Raw genomic sequence first — 25802 nt, forward strand, 5'->3', positions numbered from 1 at the left:
GTGTTACCCAGCGGTGCCGATGGGAGAGAAAGAGAGGATCTGTTAACAGGAGAAGACCAAGAGGAAGGTTGGGCAGTGAGATTTCCCTGCTCCGGAGCTGCCATACATGATCGGCTGGCTGAGCTTCCGTGCGTGAGAAGCCATCTAAATGACGTCAGCAGGAACTGTGCTGCCTAAGCTCAGATGCTTCAGGGAGCCCCGCCGCAGGGATGCCGGCCATCGGTCAAAAGATAGGCACGCTGGGGCGCCTGGGTGGCTCAGCCATTAAGCGTCTGCCTTCGGCTCAGGTCATGATCCCAGGGTCCTGGAATCGAGCCCCGCATCGGGCTCTCTGCTCGGTAGGGAGCCTGCTTCTCCCTCTCCCACTCCACCTTGCTTGTGTTCCCTCTCTTGCTGTCTCTGTCAGATAAATAATAAAATCTTCAACAAAAAAAAAAAAAAGAAAAAAGAAAAAAGAAAAAAGATAAGCGAGTTGGCAGCTCCCAGTCTCTTGAATTGCACTCAGGAGACCGCAAGTTACTTGGCTCCCTCCTGGGGGCATCCTTTGCTTTGAGGGAGCTCCCATCTATTTAAATGAAGACTGAGTAACGCTGCCATTAGCCTCCCAAGGCGGTACCCTGAGGCTTCTGCTTTTGTGACTTAGAGGGAACTGCCAACTTGTCAGTGTGGTTCTGGGTATGGTCTTCATACCCTGACAAGGACCGGCTGTTTTCATATTCCGTTGGAACAGCTCATCCTCTCTTAACTGCTTCTACATGGGCCAAGAAAGCTACTACTGCATTGCCAACCAGGAGAGCTGAGCTGAGGCAAGGCACTCAGGCCACCCTGTTTGGCCAAGAAATAGCATTTTGTCTGGGAGATGGGCCTACCAGTGCTTTATCATGCAACAGGAATGAAACAGGCAGAGGGCAGGCAGAAGCAGGGTAGGGAGAGCTCGTATTGCTTCTCTAGCAGGGAAGAAGGCCTTCCCATCCCAGCGGATGTGGGAGACACAGATCAGATGGAATTATGACCCTTCTCCCCTCCCACCAATTCATCAGAAACAAGAGTGTTGCTATCATTAAAAAGGAAAAAAAAAACAAAAACAAACCACACACATAAAAGTACTAAGGGCACCCAAACCACAAGATCTGAAGGAAAGACCAGAAATGGAGGTGATTTCTCTTGCCTTCTGGGAAGGGATGATTTATGATCCCTATGTCAGATCAAAGGGCCCTGGGTCCATCCTGGGCAGCCTCAGTTGCAATTCCTGGGCATTTCAAGGTCATCATTCAGACAGTGGCTGTCTGCATTATGTTTATCTCGGCGAGAATTATTGAAATGATTGAGGCTAAAATGCAGAGCTAGCTTTTGCTAGGATCGAGGAGGTGGATGGGTTTGCATGGAAGTTTAGTTGTAATAATTATCTAAAAATGGGGCAGGCACTTGCAGACCCAAGCAAGACAGCCTCTGCTGAGCTTCCAGCCAATGGAGGCACATAGGAAGAGGAGCGACGGAAGACAGTGCGGGGAAGGCCACGCACTGCAGTCGGCTCCCGGGGAGCACTGAAGGCCTTGCCGCTGGGGCAGAATGATGAGTCAAGCTCAACGCATGCTCCTGGGTCGGCACTGGGAGTGCGTCACACCAAGGCCAACACTCCAGGGAGCACCTCTTGATTAAAAGAGCAAAAAAGGGCATCAGATGTTTGACATTCATAGCCTGGGACATTCCTTGCTTCAAATGCTGCTGTGTGGACTTCTCCTAATGAATGGCTTTTTCTTTGGTGCTGTCTCCAGTCATAATTGTGTGATTTTTTTTTTTTTTTCCTTTTTGGTCTAGCTATTTGCTAATTTGGTGTTCTAACAATGACTCAGTATCTGAGAGAATTGCCCAGAGGAGAGTACTTCAGTTCTCTTATTATACTCAGTGCATTTTAAAGAAACATTTAAATTAAAACATTTCTTTTAAATGTTAGAACAGCAGTGCCCATGCCCTTGAGGGATCTGGGATAGTAAAGAACCGTTTCCAACTAGCAAAAGGACTCTCTAAAGTAAATAATCTGTGCTCGTACAGGGCAAGGGGCGGCCTTTAGTTCTACTCCAGCCCTGGAGAGAATTAAAACCACCAGGCTGTCTCCCGAAACAGAAAGCCATCATTCAGAAAGAGAGGGACTGGCAGGACTAGGTAAAGGCTAGGAGAGGCTGGAGACTGGAGGTCAGAAAAGGCAATGTCTCTATCATTCATTCTCGAAATGGCAGGGGCTTGTAGACCGAGGCACAGCTCACAGGGACGGCTCCAAGCATGTGTGGCCAGCCACGAAGAGGCAGAAGGGAAGGACTCAGACATGGAGAGAGGCTGACTTTCTGCACAGTCTCTTGGAGAGGAAGCAGGGTGGCTTGGGGAGGGGCATCGGCAGTGGGAGGAAGGTACCTGTGGAGGCCTCGGCAGAGAGCACCGGTGTCCTATAGCCCCGGATCACCCCGTAGATGGTGACTCTATAAGGGGTGGCGGCCTTGAGGCCCGGGACGGCCACAGCCCGCAGGCTGCCGGGCACCGTGAGGTTCTGAGCTGTCTCCACCCAGTTGGCCTCCTGCACTTGAATGACAAAGTGCTCATAAGCCTGGTCAGCTGCGGTCCAGTTGAGTTTGAGGCCATCCCAGCCAGCCTCGGTCACGGCTAAGTCTCCCAGCTGGGGGAGCTCCTCTGAAGAAGGACAGAGAGGTATTTGTCAGTTCTGCAAACCACAAAAGGAGGAAACCAAACGTCCCACAGCCCGGCTCTAGGGAAGACGGAAAGAGGCATGAGAATTTTCGTGGGCATGTGTGGTCCTTCTTGGTCCCTGGGCATTTATTTCCTGCTTGAGCGGCCGTAACCTGGCCACAGCTTTCTTCAGGATTGAAAATGGTCAGAAAGGGGAAGATCCGCATGGCTGATCCTTGAGATGGCAATGCCATCCGGTGGGCCACTCCACAGCCCACTGGGAGGTCTCTGGGCATGTGTGGCCAGAACCTATAGGGCAGCTGGGAAAGAGGGCTCACGGGTCAGGGTAAGGGGGGTAGGGATGGTTAAAAGTGCAGGCTTTGCAAGCAGCTGGGCCCTGGCTGGAATTCCAACAATGATATTTACCAGCTGGGTGGTCTCGGACCTATCACCCAGCTCGTCCCTGAGTCTTACTCTCCACACCTATAAAGGGAGCTGACAGTGACTGTGTGATGGCTCAATACCATTTATAAACCCGAGTGTCATACCCGACCCACAAACTGTGCCCAGTAAGTGGCAGCTCAACAAATACATCATTGTTTAGATGTTTCCCCTTGGAACTTCTCAGCGGTATCGGAGACAATTATTTGCCTCATTTCGTGACTTCACGTTGGAGAGACCGTCTTATTGCTGGCCACCTGCTATCGGACTGGCTTCATAAAGTGTATGCTGTCTCGGTCTGGACAAGTCTGATGTTTTATCTCTGGACTTGACTCGGCTTTCAGGGATCAAATGTTCTGTGCTGGATTCTTGGCTTGGTTCTTTCCCTCCCACCCTTCTGCAAGTACTTTGTGCCTGAATGAAGAATGTCGGCACCACGAAGCAAAGCCATTTGTGCGAAATGAGTGCCCACTTTTAATTAAAAGTGATTATGTTTTGCTTGGTAAACGGTGCAGAGCAGGGTCCACTATTTATCTTTCTACCACGTAGGAGGGAAATTTAATGTAGTTCTTTTTGCTGATTTAGGAAGTCTGGATTCTGGACATGGCAAAACCCACTGCTTAGTGGAACACCTCTGAGGATTAAATGCAATCTCTCAGACTCCTTTTAAAGGCTAAAGGGGCATGGATTCGAAGTTAGAAAAGAAAATATCTGTAGGGATTTCAGCCAAAAAAGTGCACCCGAGGTACTTATTCCCAGGTATTTTAGGACTCCGTGTACTGTGAGGGTCTGAGCAGACTCGGCCTGTTAGAGGGGCTGATTCAAGCTGTACCACGTGACTGTGGTGCTTTTTTTTGGGGGGGGGGATCAGAGCACGAAGTCCCCTCTGCCTCCCTAGCTCACGGAGAAGAGCTGTCCATTTATCTGTCATGGAGTGGGGTTCCTTGTGAGATTTCACGAGCAAAAGGAGTTCTGTTGCTCAAAACAAAAGTTTGCATACTACAGATAGAGACTGTTAGCATCCCGGATCCAGACCACACGGGCCTCAAAGCCCCTTTTGCTCATTTGGTCTGAAGATATTTCAAGCAGCACAGGACAATATAACCTGGCCAGCTTACGTGGATTGCGACATCGCCTTTCTCATTATTGGAATTGTGTGTCGTTTCTAGCAAGGACCAAATTTCCTTGGTATACGTGAGCAAGAAGAACAATTTATTTGAATTAGGTTATTTGGGTGCTATTATCGAAACACAGGACTTATAGAGAAGGGCAAGGACTGAGGGCCCAGCATAAATACCCTACCAAAAATTTGGCCCATTTGCCCCTTTTAAGGCTGTTTCTAAAAACCTCACGAACAGTAGAGTTTCCTATAACAGATGGAACAGCATATTTCCAGGGGACAAATTGAGATAAATTGTTTTTCCTCCCCCAACTGAATGAAAAACATTGAAGTCACATGTGGCTGTTCTTTATGGAAATGTGCCTGCTGCCCTGAATGTCTTTTAAGGGGAGAGAGAGACTCGGACGGTTTCGGCTGAAGATGGCCAGATCATTTCAAAGGTTATTCCATAGAGATGTGCCCACAAGATGGACGGCAGTCAGGGACTCGGAGGCCACTCACGATAAGATTTCTCTAGAAAGTTTTGACCTTGTTCTTGTGCCAGAGCCCGACTGTTTCTGCTATTTTCATTATGATATGTTGCTACCTGATATATTTACCTATTTGCTGTTCAGTATTTACTACAGGGTGGGAGCTTTGCTAAGCACTTTCCGTCATGGTTTCATTCAGTGCTCAGGACAATGCTCTCAGGTGGGGTATTATCTCTGAACTGGAGGTGAGAAAAGAAGGCTCAGAAACGTCGAATGATAGATCCAAGAACATCCAGCCAGGAAAGTGGAATTCCAACCCAGACCTTCCTGAGTTAGAACTTGCATTTGCGCTGCCTGTCAGGAACATTGGCATAAAACTCTGACGCGTGGGGAATGTTCTCTGAGCCAAAGAGAGGCTGGCTCAGTCACGTCCCTGGTGTGGGAGGAGGGTCCTATACCTGTGACGGCCTCCACAGCAAGGGGTGGAGTGCTGTGGCCTCTGACCTCGCCGTGCAGGGTGACCGTGTAAGGAGTCCCGGCCCGGAGGCCCGGGACTTCCACAGAGCGCAGGCTGCCCGGAACCGTGAGACTGTGAGCTTCCTTGGCCTGGCCAGCCTCCTGGATCTCAATGACAAACTGCTCATAGATCCCATCGGGGGCGGTCCAGTCCAGAGTGAGGCCATTCCAGCGAACCTCGGTCACTGTGAGGTTTCCCAGATCCGGACGCCCCTCTGCATGAGGACATAGAGTTGCTGGGTTACTAAAAAAGGTAATTGCAGGCCGGGATCAGGTGAGAGGACACTTTGGCTGAGGCTGGGATGAGTTGTCTGCTGAGTGTTGATTACAGATGCGTGATTTACCTCAGGTGTTGAGCACTCTGCCTGTTGGCACCAAAGCCAGGGTTTTTCTCTTTGGTCTCTGGGAGTGAAAGATAGTTCTAGGAATTGTTCATAACTTCCATTCTTAACATTTAAATGGGGCTTTGGGGAATCTCTTAGTGTGTTCTTAAAATGAGCTCAGACCACTTTTTTTTTTTTCCACTTGCAAACTGCTTTCCAATTTCTTAGCTATTATGACTGCAACTTGCTTCGAAAGAAAAGTCACCTCTCACTTTTGTAAGGGAAGAGTAGGTGGAATTTTCCATGGAATTGGCTACCATGCTAGACTAGACAAATAAGGGATATGACATTTGGAGGGAAGTGGGGATGATTCACCGGTGTTCCCCAATGTGGCCGAGGCTGAGTCCAGCTTACAGCAGGAAGAGCTCTGATCCTTCCTGAGCAGAGACAAGGGGAGGAAGCAGATTAATGAACTAGTCTACAATACCTGTCAAGACTTCAACAGAGAGAGGAGTCGTGCTGAAGTCCTGCGTGACCCCACGGATGGTGATGGTATAATGAGTGGCTGCTTTGAGCCCGGGCAGGTCCACGGACCTCAGTCCTCCCGGGACTGTGAGGTTCTGGGCTGCCTCGACCGAGTCAGTCTCCTGTACCTGAATGAAAAACTGTTCATAGGCTCCTTCCGGAGCAGTCCAGTTGAGTCTGAGGGCATCCCAGCCCACCTCGGACACCGTGACCTCTCCCACATTGGGAGTTTCCCCTGGAGAAGGACAAAGAACGAGTTTAATGACCAAATCACACAGCAAGATCCAGGGAATCTTGAACACCAGAACAGGCTTTACATTACTTAAAAATATAGGACTTTCTTTAGATAAACATGCATCATGCAGCCTCCTGAATTTGAGAAATAGAGCAAAGAGCATGAGGTCTAGAAAAATATTTGTCATCTTATTTTATTCAAGAATGGCCCCAACCTTCCGTGGACAGGGAGATTAATTTCATGACTTTTTTTTTTTCCTTTTAAATACGATGCCTTCACATCCCTTCCCAGGAGGGAGTCTGTTTGTGAAGCTAAATATCCCCGCCACTGGGGCTGTGTGTATTGTCCCCAGGCAGGGCTCTGCACAACCCCAAAGGGTGTTGTTCACATAGGGTGCGGTGTCAAAGGAGCCCCTGGAGTCACACAGCCTGACGGCTCCCCTTTGTTAGACACCAGAGCGCTACAACTTGGGGCAGAACAAGTCCATTCAAAAGTGAGTTGCGTCCGATGATCCGTGGGTAGTTTCCTGTTAGGGACAAAAGAAGCTAGAAACGGAAGGGTGAGAGAGAGGTACCTGTGGAGGCCTCGGCAGAGAGCACCGGTGTCCTATAGCCCCGGATCACCCCGTAGATGGTGACTCTATAAGGGGTGGCGGCCTTGAGGCCCGGGACGGCCACAGCCCGCAGGCTGCCGGGCACCGTGAGGTTCTGAGCTGTCTCCATCCTGTTGGCCTCCTGCACCTGAATGACAAAGTGCTCATAGGCCTGGTCAGCTGCGGTCCAGTTGAGTTTGAGGCCATCCCAGCCAACCTCGGTCACGGTGAGGTTTTCCAGTTCAGGGGCATGGCCTGAATAATGACAGAGATGGGTCAGTTAAGCCATTCCTCAAACCCCTTTCCTTCTGGGAACCCAGAAATGGCAAACCCATTGCCAATGCTGCAAAGGCCTGTGGTGGGGGCTGGGGCGGGGCCGAGCGCCATGTTTCTCTCACTGTATCCATCCCCCAGTGCTGCTGTCGCCATCAAAACATCAACAGAAAACTCAATATAATACTTATTTGCCCTGTTGCCTCTTTGGGTGTGTCTTTTGGAAATGGTATTTTCCTACTGACCAGTGTCCGGTGGATCTAGAAAACTCTACATATCCATGTTAGTAGTGCTCTAGGCTTTGGTTTCCATTTTGGAATGTGTCTCTTATCATAAGGATGAGATCATAAGGAACAGCGTCTGGCTCTTCTCAGGGTTCTTGGTCTGAGCTGCTCAGCCTTCTGTATTTTGAGAAAATTGGCTCCTCTTAGATTCCCTTGCTTTTCATGCTTCCTCAATCTCGTCTAGGAGATCTGTTTTATAGTCTCTATGCTGGGATTTTAGTCAGTTTCCGGGGCTCAAGTCAGTTTACATAAAACCACTTCAGGAAGATCAGAGATAAATGAACACGATCCAAGGAAGGCCGTACTGAGGAAGGCGAGGAGTCTTTGCAAAACCGCCCCTTACTAGAGAGAAAGACTGAGGCTTTGGACAAACAGAGCTTATTAACCTCAGTTAAAACCGAAGGTGCCATCGTCATTCATCTCCTGAACACAGAAAGTACAGCAACAACACACCTGTCTGATTACCCCTTCCAGGTGATAATTTGCCCAGGGCTGAGCTTAAGTGGGCTTGGTGTGACCTAGAGGAAAGGATTTTCCCTGGAAATGGATCCTGTAAATAACAGAGCAAGAACTGCCTCCAGCTCACTGAAAGGAACAAATTGTTTCTCTATTCATGCCTCCCATTGGCTGCTGGTTTCAAAAGAGCCCAATGTGCCCATCAAAGCACGCTTCTAACTTAAAAATCCTAGCTTGATTGGATTGAAGATTTCCTTTCTGAGGGAAAAATATTTCTTTTCAGGAATCTATTTAATTCAGACTTTTCCAAGTTCTGGGAAAGGTTTTCCTTAATGTTTCATGTTGACAAAGCCTGCACTCCTGCAAATCTTGTTTGATCTGGAACAGGGGTCTGCAGACTATGATCTGAGGGTCAAATCTGGCCTACTGCCTGTTTTTGGTAATGAACTGCTAACAACAGTTTTTTATATTTTTTAATGGTTGGGGCAAAATCCAAAAAGAAGACTATTTCATGATATATGAAAATACAAATGAAATTCAAATTTCGGTGTAATAAATAAAGTTTTATTGGAGCATACAGCCATGGTTGTTCATTCATGTATTGTTGATGGCTGCTTTGGTGCTAAAGGCCCCCTTGAAGAGTTGTGACAGAAACCTTACGGCCTGAGAACTCTAAAACATTTACTCTCTGGCCCTTACAGAAAATGTTGGCCATACCCGATCCTGCACTACATTCTATGGGCTCCTCATACAACCCAAATTCACGCCTTGAAGCTCACCCGAAGCCCTGTAGCAGTTCTTAACCACACAAACGTGACCCCGATGAGAAAGACAGCACCTAACACATCTCGTTTTGGGGGAAGAAAGGGAGAGTCAGCCATCCTTAAACCCCTTGGCCCTTGTGAGGCCAAGAGCAGTGCTCCAGATGTAACAGTCGTCTCCTTGACCTTGGGATTTAAGCACAACTAAAATCAGGAGTGTGTCCTTCTCAAATATTCTAGTAGTCTTCATGCATGAAGAGATACAGGACAAAAATCAGTCTAAGCAACTCTTTAAGGTTAGAAAAAATTAATCCTATCAACCACAAATGCCCCCTATGACTCATCCCACTTTCCTCTTTTTTTCTCCTCCTGCTGTCAAAACTGCTTGTCAGGAACTCGGATGGCACTGACAAGTTTCCTCTTTATGTGAATTAAGTCACTGTCTTTCCTTCTTGGCTAACCGCTTTTTAAGCTGTCTCTCTGATTCAGACATAAAGCTTTTTTTTTTCCCCCCATGAAAACCATGTTGCAGGAGAGGTGAGGAGAGTTACCTAACTGGGGCAGGGAGGAGGGCTTATGGATGGTCTATGAAAGCTCTTGCAGTAAAGATGGATGGAGAGAGGACAGGAGGGGATGTGCAGTGGGAACTCTCTCTTCCTGACAGAACCATCTTTTCTCTTTGGATCGGCTTTTTTTTAAATGCCACTGACTCTATTATATGACCACCCCTCTCGTCCTGTTTCATCCGTTCTTACAGGTGACAGAGTGACTTTCACGTAACGTCATGTTGCTCAATAAACAGTAATAATCAGGGTGATATTTCCACCAAAACGTTTGACTATTCTTCCACTTTTTTTTTGGATCATCAGTTTATCTTTAGTGAGCCGTGCTGTGACTGTTCCTGTTATGGGTGCTATTGGTCCCCTGCCCCCCACCCCATCCTTTCACTAAACACATGCTAGTCAGATAAGTAAAATGAATGGAATTGATAGATAAATTGAAGGGAGAGAGATAATTATGAAATTAGAGGGAAAAATACTAATAAAAATACAGTGGACAACAGCTGAGGTGGGGACTAAGAGGTTTCACATAAATGCAGATTCTACATTTCAACAGCAAATGACACACTGGTGGCCTTACTGTCCCAGAAGCCCAGTGTTTCCGCTGTATAGTTCCACGCTGGATTTCTTGGCATTTCTTTATGAAAAGGCTGTTGTCTTTTTCTTACAGCTGTGCACTGGCATCCACCCTCTGAACAATGTGAGTGGGCCTGGGAAATCAGAATTTCGAAATCCCATTTCTATGCTCATGGTGGGTTGACCAGCTGGCCTGGAGGAATTTCAGGCTGTGCCAACTTAAAACTTTCAGATGCGCCAACTTTAAATCTTCCACCATCTTGTAGATGGTAATTATCAAGTGCTAGCTGATTAGGAATTCACTTTCAGTGTTCACTGATGGGAGAGAGTGCTTCTCCCACAGCAGGTGGATGGCCAAATTCAAGCCTGAGGACCCCAAAGGGTAGATTTAATTGCCTTGATCTCATCTTATAAACTCAAGATTAATTAAAATTAAAAGCCTTGCCTGCCTTTAAACTTTTCAGTGACTCTTTATCACTGTCAAGAATGGAGACCAAGCCCACTAGCATGATACTGACTGCCCTCTGTAGACCGTCTCTGATGATGTCTCCAACCCCATACCTTGCTGTTCTCCTGCTCCATCATAGAGCAGGACTGGACAGCTTGTGTTTCACTACTATGAAGTTGCTCATGCCTGTGAGCTTCTCACATGCTGTTCCTCCTGCTGGAAATGTCATTACCCCCTTCTGCACTTCCTTTCTTCTTTTCCTCTTTGAGGACTCAGCCAAGTGTCATGTCTTCCAGAAAGCCTTCTCTGATATCCTTCCTTCCCCTCGCTCAGGTTTGGAATGGGTCCTTGTTTCTGCTCCCATAGCTTCCCACACTTCCCTCTAAACAGACTGGTTATATTCTTATAATTTTGGTTTTGATTCTCTCTTTCCCATTGCAAAGGGCTTCACTGTGTGCCTTTCTGTTCTACACAGACACCAGCATTCCCTAACCCATAGCAGTTAAGTAATAAATATTTGTTGGATGATTAAATATTTGAATACATTCAGGTTGCTCCATGAATAAATCAAAACGGCATCACAGCAGAATGTTCCCTATTACTTGCAGCTGTGACTGTAAGAAAAATCCCACTTTTCTGTTTCCCAAACCCATGAGAATCACTGGGGTATCACTGGTGAGTCTTCCGCTGGTATGGAAAGATGCTTTATTGGCCTTGTATTTTACGTAGTCTCTCTGCTTTATGTCCCTACTGCTCACCTACAAATTCATGGCCTCCGTTTTAAGCAGGGTTTCACTGAGTTTATCAAAATATAAATGCAGGGGGTGGGGCATGGGGGAGATGCCGGGCATGGGGGAGATGCCTGGCACACACTAATTTTCCTCAACATTAATGGGATTCTACCTTTCTCTCGCTTTCCTTCTCTCTCTCTNTCCCTCCCTCGCTCTTTTCATCACCCCTTTCCTTTCTCCCTCCCTCTTTTCCTTCCTTCCTTTTCTATCTAGAGTAAGCTTAATTGAAGGCAGCAGAATAACTTCCCTTCCCTTAATCCTAAATGGAGAGAATTTGGGTTGTTAATACAGAAGTAGAAGGAAAAGACCAGGAGAGTCAATGGAACACTACCAGTCTGGAGTAGCTGGGGTTCCCAAATGCTTGTGAAGCACATGTCTTGTGCTTGGCTGTGTCTAAGGCACTGGGGACGATGCAGCACTGGATAAAGGAGGTAGAGTCTTTACCTTCTGGGCGGTAGTAGGAGGCAGGTCCTAGGCAAGTAAGCCAACTACTGAATAATGTCGGGCCAGATAAGTGTCATGAGGAACTCTGCAGCACCCTGAAGGGGTAAATCAGGATGGGAACACCATTTCAGACTGGTGGCCAGAAAAGTCTACTGAGAGGACACTTGAGCTGAATAAAATGAGGGAGATGCCGATGAATAACTGGGAGAGGAGTGGTATTTAGGCAGCAGGAATAGCATGTGCAAATGCCCTGAGGTAGAAGCAGGCTTGGCATACTCAAGGAACAGCGGGAAGGCCAGGGTGACCAGGGTGAAATGAATAAGGGGACGAGTGGTGGGAGTGAGATCAGAGAGACTGGAAGGGACAGATTCTGTAGGGCCACGTAGGCTGTGGTAGGGTCTTTGGATTTTATTTCAGGTGTGATGGGCAGCTAGCTTACGCATACTTGTAATTTGGTTCTGTGTCAAGGACAAAGCTTGCCCTTTGGCTCAATTTCATGGCTAGAGCTCTGGAATTCCCTGGGAAAAAATGCTTTGGGGGCAGCCAATTCCGCATCTTCTCCATAAGATCCACAGAAAATGAGCAGCACTTTGCAGACTTCTGCTATTAAGAATCTGGTGATGGGGGCGCCTGGCAGGCACCTGTCGGTTGAGCATCCAACTCTTGGTTTCAGCTCAGGTCATGATCTCAAGATTGTGGGATCCAGCCCCGCATCAGGCTCTGCGCTCAGCGTGGAGTCTGCTTGAGATTCTCTCTCCCTCTCTGTCTCCCTCTACCCCTCCTGCTCGTGCTCTCTCGCAAATAAATAAGTAAATCTTTCAAAAAAAGAGATAAAAAAAAAAGAATCTAGTGATGCAGAACAGGGAATCCCTTTCTTCTGAGGTTTGAACCTGTGGCCCTTTGACATCGTGGGACTCAAAACCACACAGTACCTTTGCCCAAGAGCTCCCACGTGATCTGTTTCTGTTTTCTTCCCATATGTGTTTTCTTCCCATATGTACAAGGCCAAGTGCCTCTACTTGTACTTATTTCCATAATCCACAACAGAGTCCTGTTTGCCTTTATGTGTCTGTGCAAAAGCTTCCTCCCATTTTAAGCCTATCCTGATGCCCAGAAATCATCCTGTGCTCCCGCTGCACCCTCTGTACCCCCAACTCTAGCAAGCGGAGTGTTGTGTTGTTGTCTGTCGGTCTGTGTACCAGCAATTTCCCTGGCAGCACAGATCTGTCCCAACTGATCTACTGTCCACAGAACTTAGCACATGGAGCTCATCTGTAAACATTATGGGTCAAGGAATGTAGAGGACTTGAAAGGATAGAATTCGAGAGAAGGAAAGAGATGTCTACCTCACTTTTAATGAAATAAAATTGTCCTATGGAGAAAGCCCTAGGGAAAAATATTCTGCAGACTGTGGGGGAAGAGCCAATAAAAGGGACTCTGAACATTTTTCCTGTAATGAAAGATGTCTTTAAATAGACAACATGATTTTTTGGAAACCGTATTAAGGATGTGTGGCTGGGGAAATGAAACCACTGAGTCTCTGGGATGCCAAAACTGGGCTCTTAGTCAGAGACCAAGTAATCCAGCCTGTGGTTCATTTGAAAGCTTTCATCTTCCTGAGCTGCTGAGGCCTGGGGGCTTCCCCACTGGAGACCGGGGATAACCTAGCTGCAGCCAGAGGGTAAAATGATTGAGTAGAGACAGGAAACTCTTTGATAAAGTATTTGTCGAACTCAGGGAAAGATGAAGAGAGAGACAGGGCAAGTGAGAGAAGGAAGAGGAGGAGGAGAGGAAGTAGAAAGAAAGAAGAGAAAGAAATTTCTTTCTCTGTTTTCCAGATTCATTTGCTGTCCGTCCCTTGACACCTTATGACAAGCTCATGTTTATAAAGCTGACACATTCAAATCTCTACCCTGGATTTATTTCTTCTGGATTCTATTTTGCCCCTCCCTTATCTGATTGAACTGCCCCTCCAGAGCACCCTTGATGATCATATCATAGCTGGCTGGGAAGCAGTGCGCGCACAGAGCACACTTTAGACTCTCTGAAGAGGCTGCTCTTTGTCCACCAAATATCCATTCTCTCTCCCTTATAAACAACCACAATTTTATGTGGGCAGCAACAAGCTGAGCCAGACTGCCTTTCCCAGACTTGCTTATAGTGTGGAGTGGCCCGTAAAATATGAGGAGAAATCAACGGTGAGGTTTCTAGAAAGACTCATCTAAGAGGTGCTCCTTCTTGGTTTTGGTTCTTCCTCCTTCAAGCTGCCTAGTACACAGATGTGAAGGCTGTACTGTGGCAGCCATATTGTGACATGAAAGTGACTTTGGGAATGGAGCCAAGGACTAAGAATGGTGGAACAGAAAAAGAGAAGGAGCCCAAGCCCCTGATACCTTGGAACTGCTATGCCAGACCTGAACCACCTAGCCTCAGATTTACCTTATGAGAAGAAATCAACTTCCATTTTGTTGAAGTGACTGTTTTTTGAGTTCTCTGTTATTTGCAGGGGAAGGTACTCATACATGACAAAGACTCTTCAAGGCATTTCCAGATTTGCCCATCATTATGACCCCTTTTCTGCTTATTGAGATTGAGTTGGACTAAAATCTCTGCCATGACAGTTTCTCCAGCTGCCCCTGATTCTCCCAATCACCCCCTTTCCTTGATGGTGTTCCATCTAACATCTGATAACATATCTGATATCTGATAGTCTTCCCCACGGACAGAGAGCAAGAGCACATGAGTGAAAATAACAATGCTAAGTACATGACCCACTTTCCCCTCAAATGTCAGCACACTACAATGTATTCAGTGGGTTCTCAGTAAAGACTAATTAAATTGAGACTAAAGACTATTACTTGTCAAGCCCTGTAGAATTAACATTTTCCACCTAGACCTCTTGAATAGTTTGGGGCCACAACTCTATGCATATATTTTTTATATAGGAAGAATGGACTTTTTTTCTGATTATTTTTTCAACTTAGCTACCGAGGAACTGTGGCAGCTGGTACGAGGAACAGGATATTTGGGCTAGAAGGAACACCAGAGATCAGGATTTAGCCGTCATGGAAAAACCAAGTTCGCCTCTTGAAGACTAGGAGAAAAGAGAAAATGAGGAGGGCGCTGTGCAAGCCTCAAAGGATCATACACAACTTTTCAGGTAACCTTAGAGGGAAGTAAAAGACCTGGAATAAAAACATTTAGTGGGATGGGTGCCTGGCTGGCTCAGTCGGTGGAACGCGTGACTCTTGATCTTGGGGTCATGAGTTCGAGCCTCATGTTAGGTGTAGAGCTTACTAAAATAAACAAACAAACTTAAAAACATTTAGTGGGAAGTAACCAAAGAATTATTACCAATATCTTGGTCATCTTGAAAAAAAATAAAGTAAAAAGTAAATTAATTGTTAGGCTAAAGAGGGAGGACAAAAAATAAACAATTTAAAATACTCTGTAAAATGCACAAAATTAATTAAAAAAAAAAGAACCAAAGACAAACACAAACCCTGATGCTTTTAAGTTCTCCCAGGAAGAAATATTTAAAAAACGCTAGTGAGTCCCCAGCAAGAAGACTCTGCTGAATCAGTTAACAGAGTTTGAAAAGAGAAGTCAGTCGCTCCCTCAAAGTGCTATGTAGAGAAAGTTGTGCATTTTCTCACCTTCCCTTATGGAGACAGCCTGACTTATGGGTCTGCAAACCTCAGAATCAACAGAGCCTCTGGAGGGAGTTCAGAGGCTGACCTCACCTGTGGATGACTTCACTCGTGCGGGTTTGCTCTTGTGCCTGCCCTTCTCCGCGGTAAGGAGGATGCTGTATTCCTTCCCGGGTTCCAGGCCTCTCAGGACATAGGAAGTGGTGTCTCTTGGAAGTTTCACCTCCACTGGCTGGCCTGAGGGCAGGCTGTAGTTGAGGCGGTAATGGTCAAACTTGGCCGAAGGCCTCCTCCAGAGCAGGGTCAGGTTGGTCTCTGTGGTTTCAGAAACCCGCAGGTCCTTGGGTGCGTCTATGTCTGGGAGGAAAGCAGAGAGATGAACAGGCCTCAGGCTGGGAGGCAGGGCTGCTCCTGGGGCTGAAAGGCAGCTCTGGGCTAGGATCCTAACTCTGCCCTACAGGGGGCTGTGTGCCTGCAGGTGACTGTCCCATCTGGGTCTATTTTCCCCTCTCTAAGATGCCACAGTACAGTGCCTTGTTGAGTTTTGGAAGATTAAAAAGAATATTCTGGTATATATTCATACCATGAAATACTACTTAATTAAAAGCATCTAAAAAGAACTGACCGTTGACACAAGAAACAATTTGAATGGACCTCGAGAGAATTAGACTGAGTGAAAAAGCCTATCGCGGCAGAATACATTCTCTGTATGATTCCTTACATGTAGCATTCTTGAAATAACAACAATACAGAGATGAAGACTAGGGATTGCCCAGGGTTAGGGAGAGGGGGCTGGGAGGGAGGTGCCTGTGGCTATAAAAAAGGGGACAAAAGCGACCCTAGTGATGGAATTATTCTGTGTCTTAACTGTACCAGTGGATGAAAAAAGTTTTGTGGGATAAAATTGCGTAAGACTAAATACGCACACACATAAAAATGAGTTGCATGCACCACTGGTGAAATGTGCATAAGGTTGATAGATTGTATCAATATCAGTTTCCTGGCTGTGATATCGTTCAGTGGCTACACAGTTGTGAACCATTGGAGGAAACTGGGCAAAGGGTTTAGGGGGATCTCTCTGTATTGTTTCTCGCAACAGCATGTGAATTGACAATTACCTCAAAATAAAAAGATAAAAAAGAGTGTGAGTGTGTGTGCTCAGCACGGCGCCGGCATAATGAGGAAGTTCCAGGAGCATGGTGTACATCCTCTTTGCACACCAGACCCCTTTTCTTCACAGTGCCTGGGGCAAGTAAGGAGGAGGCTGGTGGAGAAGCAGAGGGAAGAGTTTTCTTTAACAAATTTTCCGGTGGGTGGGTGGGGGGTGGGACTTGAGGAAAGAATCAATAATGGCTTTAAGTCATACAGCTCCTCACCACCCTCCTCCAAAGGCTGGAGCTTCAGGATGTAATGGGTAAGAGCAAAGTCTGTCTGAAACTATGTTCCTGCTCCTTATGGTCTGTAGGACAATGGTATGCTATAAAAGTCAGGTGTTTTCTAAGAGAAAACCTCCCAGATGTGTTTGGATTAGTCCATGGTTTATTAAAAAAAAAAAAAAAAAAGGAACTGATTACCAACTTAAAAATAATTTGCAGGTTTCTTATAGAATCTGGTTCCAATTTCTCCTAAAAAAAATCTCATTTCCCTTCAGGATCATTTAGATGCAGTGTGCTTATGTTACTTCTGAATTAGACAGCTGGGTTAGATGATCCTAGGGGCCCCTTTCTCTTCTGTGCATCCACTGTTTCTTTCAAAATAGGTTTTCTGCCTCCTGGGCCCCAGCGCGTCTGCCAGCGCCAGCCCAGCGGTGGTGAGGATCCAGGGGTGGCTCACCTGTGGCCGCGTTGATGGTGGCCGGATCGCTCTCCTTGTCTGCCTTCACAGCGGACACTCCGATCCCATATTCGGTTCCCGGCCTCAGACCTAAGGGAGAATGGGCAGGTGGATATTCAGACCCAAACTGGAAAGACTTTCAGAGGGTCATCAAAATAGCCCTGAGCTGCCCGTCGCTGGAGGCTATGATTTCTGTGTCTGGTATGTTCTACAGACTGCCTCGCTCAAGTCCAAGTGAGAGGAATTGCTGGGAACCGCACTTTTTTCTGTATGTGGAGGGCTGCAAAATAGGGACATGCCCCCCGCGGGCGGGCTGGGTCTGGGATGCAGAGCTCACCTGTGAGCGTGGTTCTGGTGGTGGCTTGCTGGCTCCTTGGGACTTCGACCTCGGCATGGTCACCTCCGGAGATGGGGGCGTACTTAATTCTATAACTGTCAACGGCCGCCTTGCCATTCTTCCATTCCAGGGTGATGCTGTTGTCCGTCTGGGAGACGCGGCGGAGATTTCTAGGAGCATCCAGGCCTGTTTGGAAGAGGAAAGGACATTTGCATCGAAAAGACCGGCACAAGGAGCGTGGGAGTCTGACAATACAAGCTGAGACATGACAGGCACCTGCCATTGGAGAAAAATGACAACATCTCCCCCCACCCACCTCAATACCTGATCTAAATAAATACTGCATATTGAGCACCTTTCCTCATTATTTTATTTCATTTTATTTTATATTATTTTATTTTTTTTACCTTTCCCCATTAATAATGTGTGTGATATTCTAGTCATTCACATGCTCCTCAGATTTTATGCTTAAAAAAACTATACAGAAACTTACAAATAAGGTCTGTGAGTATAAGAACTGATCTGTTGTGCCCATCACTGTATTTCTAGTAATTCATGCGGTGCTTACTGAGCTCTGAAAAAATATTTATTGACTCAATGATTGATGGACACATTGGGACTTCTAAGAAAATGCCACAGGGTCACCAGGGTGGCTCAGTCAGTTAAGCCTCCGTTTTCAGCTCAGTAGGGCTCTGCGCTCAGCAGGGAGTCAGCTTGAGGGTTCTCTCTCCCTCCCTCTCCCTCTGCCCCTACCCTCGCTCATGCTCTCTCTCTCTCTCAAGTAAGTAAATAAAATCTTTAAAAGAACAATAAAAGAATGCCACAGGCTCAGAGGTTACAGGCATCTTTCTCATTCATGCTTTCCATAAACTGTATTTTATTATGAAAATATTTATTTGAATCTTATTTTAATCAAAACTTCTTTTGTCTGAGATTATCAGACCAGCACCTTCTGGTTTTGTTTTTTTTAGAAAGTTATTTGGATATTGTTTTTTTTTTCTTTAAAAAGCTAATCAATTGCTACAATATTTTAAAATAAACATTTAAAGGAATAATTTCCCTTTCTATTTTCCTACTGTCAAAGGAGCCTGGAAGACTCTGCAGCAGATTGGGACACAAGTCTCACAACCCTTCTCTCCTGGCTGTTCACCGGGGAAGGTCTGCTACCTGTCGTGAAGGTCTCCTTGGCCGGGTTGCTGGACATGTCACCCCTGCGGGAGATGAGGGACACCTCATACTCGGTGTCCGGCTTCAGGTTCCCAATGGAGTACTGGTTCTCATCGTGAGTGAGATCGATGGTGGTGCGGTCGCCAGGCACATCTTTGATTCCGTAGGAGAGCTCAACGCCATCAATCTCGGCCAGGGGTTTGAACCAAGTGATCAGGGCTGTGGTGTCCATGACATCTTTCACCTCAATCTGGCTGGGGGCGTCCAAGCCTGTGATGGGCAGACAGCAGGGTGGTTTCAGAGATTGGGGCTGGGGCCAGGGGCTTAGCAGAGAGGGGCTTGCAGCCATCCAGCTCCATGCATGCAGCTCAGTGTCTCCTGACCCTCTGATCTTCTTTTGTCTTTCTGAGTCCCCACTTCCCATCCGACAAGCTCTAGGTAAGGATGATCAGAACCGCCCTGCTGGGTTTCTTGTTTTTTCCAACATGAAAGGAGACCATGCTTGTAAAGCACCTAGCACAGAGCCTGGAGCATGGCAGCTACATGAGAAATGATCGTGGCCCTCTTATTATTATCATTATGGTTCTCATGAATTGGAGAAACATGCTTAGGGCCTTTTTTCATTTAAAAAACATTGATTTACATCTGAAACTAATGATGTAGTATAAGTTGGCTAATTGAATTTAAATACAAAAATACAAAATAAAAAGCATTGATTTCGTCTCTCTGGCTTTTTATTAGGCAAAACTCCCTGAATGGTCGATAACTTCTCCATCACAATTATGGAGCCCAAAAGCGAGGCCACCCCTGACTTGGCCAGGTATGGAGAGTTACTTGTGAGGAAAGAATTCAGGCAGGAAGTCACGGCTTGTCCCAAGCCCCGCCATCCTTGTGCCTTCATCTCAGCCCTCCTCCCTTCCCACCCACCCCTGTGTTGTCGTGCTGTGCTGTGTGCTGTTGTGCTGTGATGGCAGGTGTGGCATGCTATTTCTCAACTCCGGCCTCTGCACTTGCTCTTCTTTTGTGTCTTCTTCCTGCGATTGCCCCTCCTTCTCTAAAAAATCTCCTATTCATCCTTCAAAACCCCACTTAAATGTCACTTCCTAACGAGAGTCCTCTTTGACCCTTGTTGTAATCAGGTGAACACATGCGCCCTCCCCAACAAGTATAAAGCTTCAGTTTTTGTAAGATGAGTAAGTTCTTAGAGATGTGCCAGACAGCACAGTGCCTGTGGGTAACAGTACTCATTGAAAGAGTACATCTCGTTCTAAGTGGTCTTTGCACAATTAAAAATAAGAGAATCCTAATGCACTTTTTTCACTGTTCTGTAAAATATTTCTCTATAATTTATTCAAACTGTATTATTCAACTTAGGGTCTAAATTCATTTATTTAGAGAGTGGATCTTTGACCCCTTTTAATCCCTGGCATAGCATCAGACTTTGTCATTTATGTCTGAATTCTTTTTTTCTAATTATATAAACAATTTTAATGCAAACATTAAAACAGACGGAGAATTTGGCAAATGCCTAAAATTAAGATTTTAAGGCATTTAGTCAATGTTTCTTTATTTCTACAATTTAAAAATAGCTACGTTTGTGTTTTCAGCATTGGTTGAGGAAACAATATCAAATGAAAGGAACTTCAGTGTTATCTAGAGAATGAGAAGGAGGAATAAGTCCTATCTATGAGAAACCTGCAGAGTCTATTTTTTGAATTCTAAGTGTTGATCCATCCATCAGTCTCAGCTAATGGACAACAAACCCACAGAATGCAATGAAAACAAAGCTACAATTCAACAGTGAAGCTGCCTGTCCCCTGTTCTTACAGGTGCTAGCAAGCACCCAAACCACACCTGCTACTGTCCTCAGCAGCCCTTTCGTAAGAAGCTGGGATTGAGTCAAGCTCACTGACCCCTCCCACCCCCCAGATTTGGGACCCTTGAATAGCGGAGACTAGCACTGCTGTGGCTTCCTACACGCCAAGCATAGTGCCCTGTCACGTATGTCTGAACTCTCATGACAACCCTGCAAGGACACTATAAACCCATGTTCCTCATGGTAGGTCATAGGCTTATAAGAAGTAAAACTTCACAAGGTGATGGTGAGTGGTGAAGCTGGAATTCATACTCAGGTCTGTTTGGGTCCAAAGCCCACGCTCTTGCTCCTTTAAATGTGAATGCCTCTCGGGATGCCTGGGTGGCTCAGTCAGTTAAGCATCTGCCTTCGGCTCAGGTCATGATCCCAGGTTCCTGGGATCGAGTCCCGCACTGGGCTCCTTACTCAGTGGGGAGCCTGCATCTCCCTCTGCCTGCCGTTCCTCCTGTTTGTGGGCTCTTTCTGTCTCTCATGAATAAATAAAATCTTGAAAAAAAAAATGTGAACGCTTCTCAAAAGCATCCAGAAATGGTTGTAATACAGCCTTATATTGATACGAGCAGGAAGGAGCCACTTTGTCACCCAAAATTTAAGGTCCTTTAAACCTGGATAAAGTTCAGCTATCAGCAAAATGAACATGTAAGTGTCTGCCTCTCAGTGTTGATATTTATGTGATTAGGGAACTTTAGCTGCTGGGATGTTTGTCCTTTGAGAAGAACAAAGCAGCTAATCCCCAGAATTAGATTAAAAAGCAAGGGGCAGGTAAATGGTTTTTTGCAGTTTTGGTGTGCCCTCTCTATAGCAGGCAAGCATTTGCTGGATCTTTTCTACGCCCTTCTGGTGATCTAATGATTTTTTCCTGTCGATACCTGTTCTCTACCTACCACAGAGGGATGGTGTCAGAATGACGGAAAACACTTGCCTATAAAGGAGACAACGTAGGAGTTGGCTCTGAGCTAGGCAAAATGTGCAAATATTTAAATGCAAGATGTTCTTTCTTGTCATTAGTCAACAGATTTAACTTTTCCAACAACCTCCTGCCAAAAAGAATCAATTGCTTAAACAGTTGGCACAGATGCTATCTTGAAGAAGATAAAGAGGTTTTCCCAAATGGCAATGCAAAATAATTTTATTTATTTATTGATGTTTAAAATTTTGCTTCTTGGTAGGACAACTCCAAATCCAGATTTTCTTTCCCCCCCTCAGCAAACGATCTAGTAGTGCTAAATTCTATTCTACCCCCAAGAAGTTCTGACATCTTTATTATTGAGTGACATTTAGTTTACGTTCCTATTGGAGATATGGGATGAACATTCTACATAGATGGGTGCCTTGTCAATGCTAGTGGTAAAGGGGTGAAAGTTCTAACACTGGATCCTCACTGACAACTGTGGCCCCATGGTGGCCCAGTTGTTCACCATGTGGCATTTGTATAACTGATTTCGATTCCCTAAGCCTCAGTTTCTACTCTTGAGAAATAATAACAATAATATTTGCCCTAGTTCTTTCATAAGACCAGTGTATCAGGTTGGACGATACGGTAGGTTATTTATAATGGTCTCTCTTATTGATCTTCCTATACCTGTGCCCTCTTTGAGATGTCACTTTGAGGCTCCTCTCATCAAGGGACAGATCTGTCCCCACCCCTTAAATGTGGACTCGCCTTGAGATGTGCTTTGACAGAGTGACACAGTGCTCAGCTGCCGTGTGAGCAGGCCCAGGTTAGCATACACTGGAGGCTGAGAGACCATGGGAAGCAGAAAGGCACGTCCTGGTTGAGGCCACCCGAGGCCCCCCAGCCCCCAGCCCACACAGATGCAAAAGCGAGCCCGCTCAAAACCAGAATTGCCCAGCTGAGCCCAACCCCAAATCACCAATGTGCAGAACTAGTGTTTTAAGCCACTAAGTTTGGGGCTTGTTTCTCATGTAGCAACATCCAGTTGATGCAGAGCTACGTAAGAGGAGACGTCCTCAAGCAGAGGCGCTCTGGGGAACAGTCAGCTTCATCACGGGTCTGTGCTAGTAAAGGTGATACTCACGGGTGGTGGTCACCCTCTTCAGGCCCGGGCCCCGGGTATTGTTTTTCACGATGTGCAGAGAGATCTCATATTCTTGCCCCGGGGCTAGGCCAGTCTGCCGGTATGTGGTCTCTGGCCTCCTCAGGCTTTTGGTGATCTCTCCCTCATCTTCTTTATTCTGAAAGATAGGAGCACCTTGGTAAGACCTAAAGAAGGTTCCGGCCTCTTCTTCTCTGTGACTCGCTCCTTCCGCATCCACTCCTTCACTAAGCTCTCCCCAGGCAGCAGATCAGCATGGCAGGGGCTGAGGACACACAGAGGATAAGGACATTCCTCGAGGTGGCTTCTCCCTCTTGTAAACCTCTCTACTCGCTCCTTTGACGCTCAAGTCAAGTGCCAGGATGTGAGAGCCAAAGCAGTCTAGAGCCACAGATTCAGTTCTTCCTTTGATAGACTGAGGAGCGAGCATCAGAGAAGTTGTGTGGCTGTCCCACTGACACCCAGCTAGCTAGTGGCAGAGCCTGGGCTCGGACTCAGGAACCTGCTTTCCTGCCTCTCATGTGCTCTAAGGCCCAGAGAGAAGGGATACTCAATCTCAGATATGCCTGGAGGCATTTGGAGACAGAGCTCATTTGTTCCCTTCCGAGTAGAGATTTGCCAGACTGAGGAGCAAGGGGACGGCTCAGCATCTATTTGAGCTCACAGCCCTAAAGGGCTATGCTTACTGACCCATTAAAGTCACTTAGAATATATATGCACACATGTAGGGGCTAACTAACTACAGCCCCGTCTCCCACCAGAAGCTAAGGAAATAAAAGTCTGTAGAGCGCTCGGACTGTCTTTCAGATCCTTGAGGTCACATACGCCCGCTCCTCTGTGCTCCTTACCATATTCCGGAAGATGATCTCCCACGTTTCAAAAGCAATGTCCAGGGGATCCCATTCCACTTCCACAGATGTCTCCTTGATGGACTTGAACTTTAGGCCTTCAGGTGCAGGCAAGTCTGTCAGGAAGAACAGAGGGAAGGATGGCTCCGTGTTGGGGGTGGGGAGGAGTGGACGCAGAGGTGATTCCCCTAAACCCACCCCCGTCAGAGCTGGATTCTATTTTTGACTACTTCTGGGATGCTGTTTACGACGAGGCAGTGTGACAATTAGCATTAGGGTCCACCATACGATTAAATCCTGGCAGTTTCATATGGTGAAGCCATATGAACCCCGGATGTAGAATCAGACAGACTTGGGCTCGAATCTAAGCTCCACATTACAAGCTTTGTGTGCATGGGCAAGTTGCACAAAGGGCACCAAGCCTCAGCTTCTCCACTCGGGAGGAAGAGGTAAGTATGCCTGTTCTTGGGAATGTTTTGAGGACTGAGCGGTAAGTTGCATGTTGACCGCTGGGCACGGTTCCTGGTGCATGGCACATTTCAATACGTGGCAGCCAATGTTATGTTTACTAAGCAAAAATAAGGACCAATTTCTAGCCACAACTTGCTTTTTAGGTATGAGGGGAATTATACTGATGTTGGATTCTTAAAGGAACAATTGAACCCTAATGTTTCTACTTTTTTTTTTTTTTTTAAATATGTAGACAATGAGCTTCTTAGATAGGTAGTAGTAGAATAGAGTGGGTAAGAGCATAAACCCGCAACCAGACTGCCAGGGTTTAAATCCCATCTTATTAAGAGTACGATTGGGGAGGAGCTGCTGACCATTTACTCTCAGTTTTCTCATCTGTAAAATGGGTTAATAATTGTCCCTATCTCACAGGGTTATGGTAAGTTAAATGAATTACTAGATTAGGGGTTTCTTTAAAAAAAATTCAGTGCAACGATGAAAGGACAGCAATGCATACGGGGCAAAGGTGCAGCAGTGACCCATGGGGGTGGGCCATGCACTGGGCAAGCCGAGGGCAGTAGAGGCTGCGGGGGTGGGGGTGGGTTCTGCGCACTCACACGTGGCCACCCTGGCGCTGACAGGAATGCTCTTCTTGTTCTCCAGGATGGCGAAGACACGGATAAAGTACTCCACGCCGGGCTCCAGCTCCCGGATGGTGGTGGACGTCTGGTCCCCGGGCACGCGGAACTGCATTTCCAGGCCGTCCTCGTGGGTGGGTGTGTACATGACCAGGTACTCTGTGACCCGCATCTCATTGTCCCAGGCCAGGTTTACGGTCTCTTCCGTCACTTCTGTCACGATGAGGTCTTTGGGAGGGGACACTGGCAGGAAGACGAAAGGACAGCTTGGGTCAGGTGGTGTCAGTAAGGTCCTCCATAAACTCTCTCTAGGTTTGTTTCTTTTCACTTGTCCCCTCCACTGCCAATCACAGAGTTCTAAAATCCAGCTTCCATTAAAATGAAAAACCTGTCAAGGACATCCTGCTGTGATTCAACCTGAAAACCTTTGGTGACCTTCGGGTTAAAGTGCTGGGTCTGCAGTGTGGCCTTCAGGCTTCTTTGTGACCTGGCCCCTCCGACTTCTCTACTCTCTGGACCTTAGCTCATATTCAGGCCATTTGCATGGGAACAGGCAGCCTGAGCTTGGCTCCCTGCTCTGAACTCGAGGTCCTACATCGTCAGTGCTGGAAGGGTATCTGGGGCTCATCTGGTCCAATTTTTTCATTTTCTAGATGTGAGTGAAGCAGAGGGACTGGCCTAACTTTGCTTATCTCATCAAATTTGGGACTCACACCTCCTCCCTGCCAGTCTGGTGTTCTTTCCAACCAGGCTTCCCTGCCTTGGGCCCATTAAATACATTTATTTATGCATATCAATGATACCTTTAATCAGGGCAGAAATTCTGTATTACAACAGGTATAGTCTGGGTGGATGCGAGGAGTACAAAGAAGAGCCTCAACAAACATGAGCATTATCATTCTTGTATTTTCACTCAATCCAAGTTTATTGAGCACTTACTGTATACTGTGCCTAGTGTTTTCAGGATAGCGCTCCTTGAAGGAGCTCATAATCCTTGGGATTGAAAACAGTTATGAAAAAATGAGTTAAGAAATGGGTCTACCTCGTAAGTGATTAATTAGCATTTACTCTCTTGCTGAGAGTAAAAATTCAGCTCAATTGAATGGACAGTGAGATTACATAAAATAAACTATAATCTCACTGTCCATTCAATTGAGCTGAAACTTGCTTCCCTCCAAATAAAGGGATTTAGGTTATTTTTAGTTTGGTGTCAGTAGAGGTAGGAGAGAAGGTTCATATTTAGCAAAAAAGGCTGTTTTCATTTCATCTACCTCACCACGGGTGTTACTGGGTGTTACACTCGGTGTAGACCAGATAGGTAGACTCAAATAACAGCTCTGAGACGTATTAGCTAGGGGTCCTTAGGACAATTCTATGACCCTGCTGAGCCTCTGAGCCTACTAATAGGCAGCCCTGTGACAGGTGAATAATCAGGGCCCCTGCAAAGGTGTG

The 25802-nt window shown here is 46.4% G+C and overlaps 1 protein-coding gene across 1 annotated transcript in view; it reads right to left on the reverse strand.

The window, feature by feature from the left end:
• TNC (tenascin C) overlaps positions 1–25802 on the reverse strand; it is a 65673-nt gene that overhangs the window by 33872 nt on the left and 5999 nt on the right. Inside the window, exons 3-13 of the mRNA XM_040631791.1 lie at positions 24330–24593; positions 23263–23378; positions 22397–22553; positions 18482–18751; positions 17315–17500; positions 16978–17067; positions 15238–15501; positions 6884–7156; positions 6037–6309; positions 5169–5441; positions 2410–2682 (exon numbers count right to left, since the gene is read on the reverse strand). Of these exons, the coding sequence (XP_040487725.1) occupies positions 2410–2682; positions 5169–5441; positions 6037–6309; positions 6884–7156; positions 15238–15501; positions 16978–17067; positions 17315–17500; positions 18482–18751; positions 22397–22553; positions 23263–23378; positions 24330–24593 (2439 nt within the window). The remainder of the gene's footprint in view (positions 1–2409; positions 2683–5168; positions 5442–6036; positions 6310–6883; positions 7157–15237; positions 15502–16977; positions 17068–17314; positions 17501–18481; positions 18752–22396; positions 22554–23262; positions 23379–24329; positions 24594–25802) is intronic.

Source organism: Ursus maritimus, unplaced genomic scaffold (genome assembly GCF_017311325.1).
Source record: "Ursus maritimus isolate PB19 unplaced genomic scaffold, ASM1731132v1 scaffold_17, whole genome shotgun sequence".
Classification (NCBI taxonomy): Eukaryota; Metazoa; Chordata; class Mammalia; order Carnivora; family Ursidae; genus Ursus; species Ursus maritimus.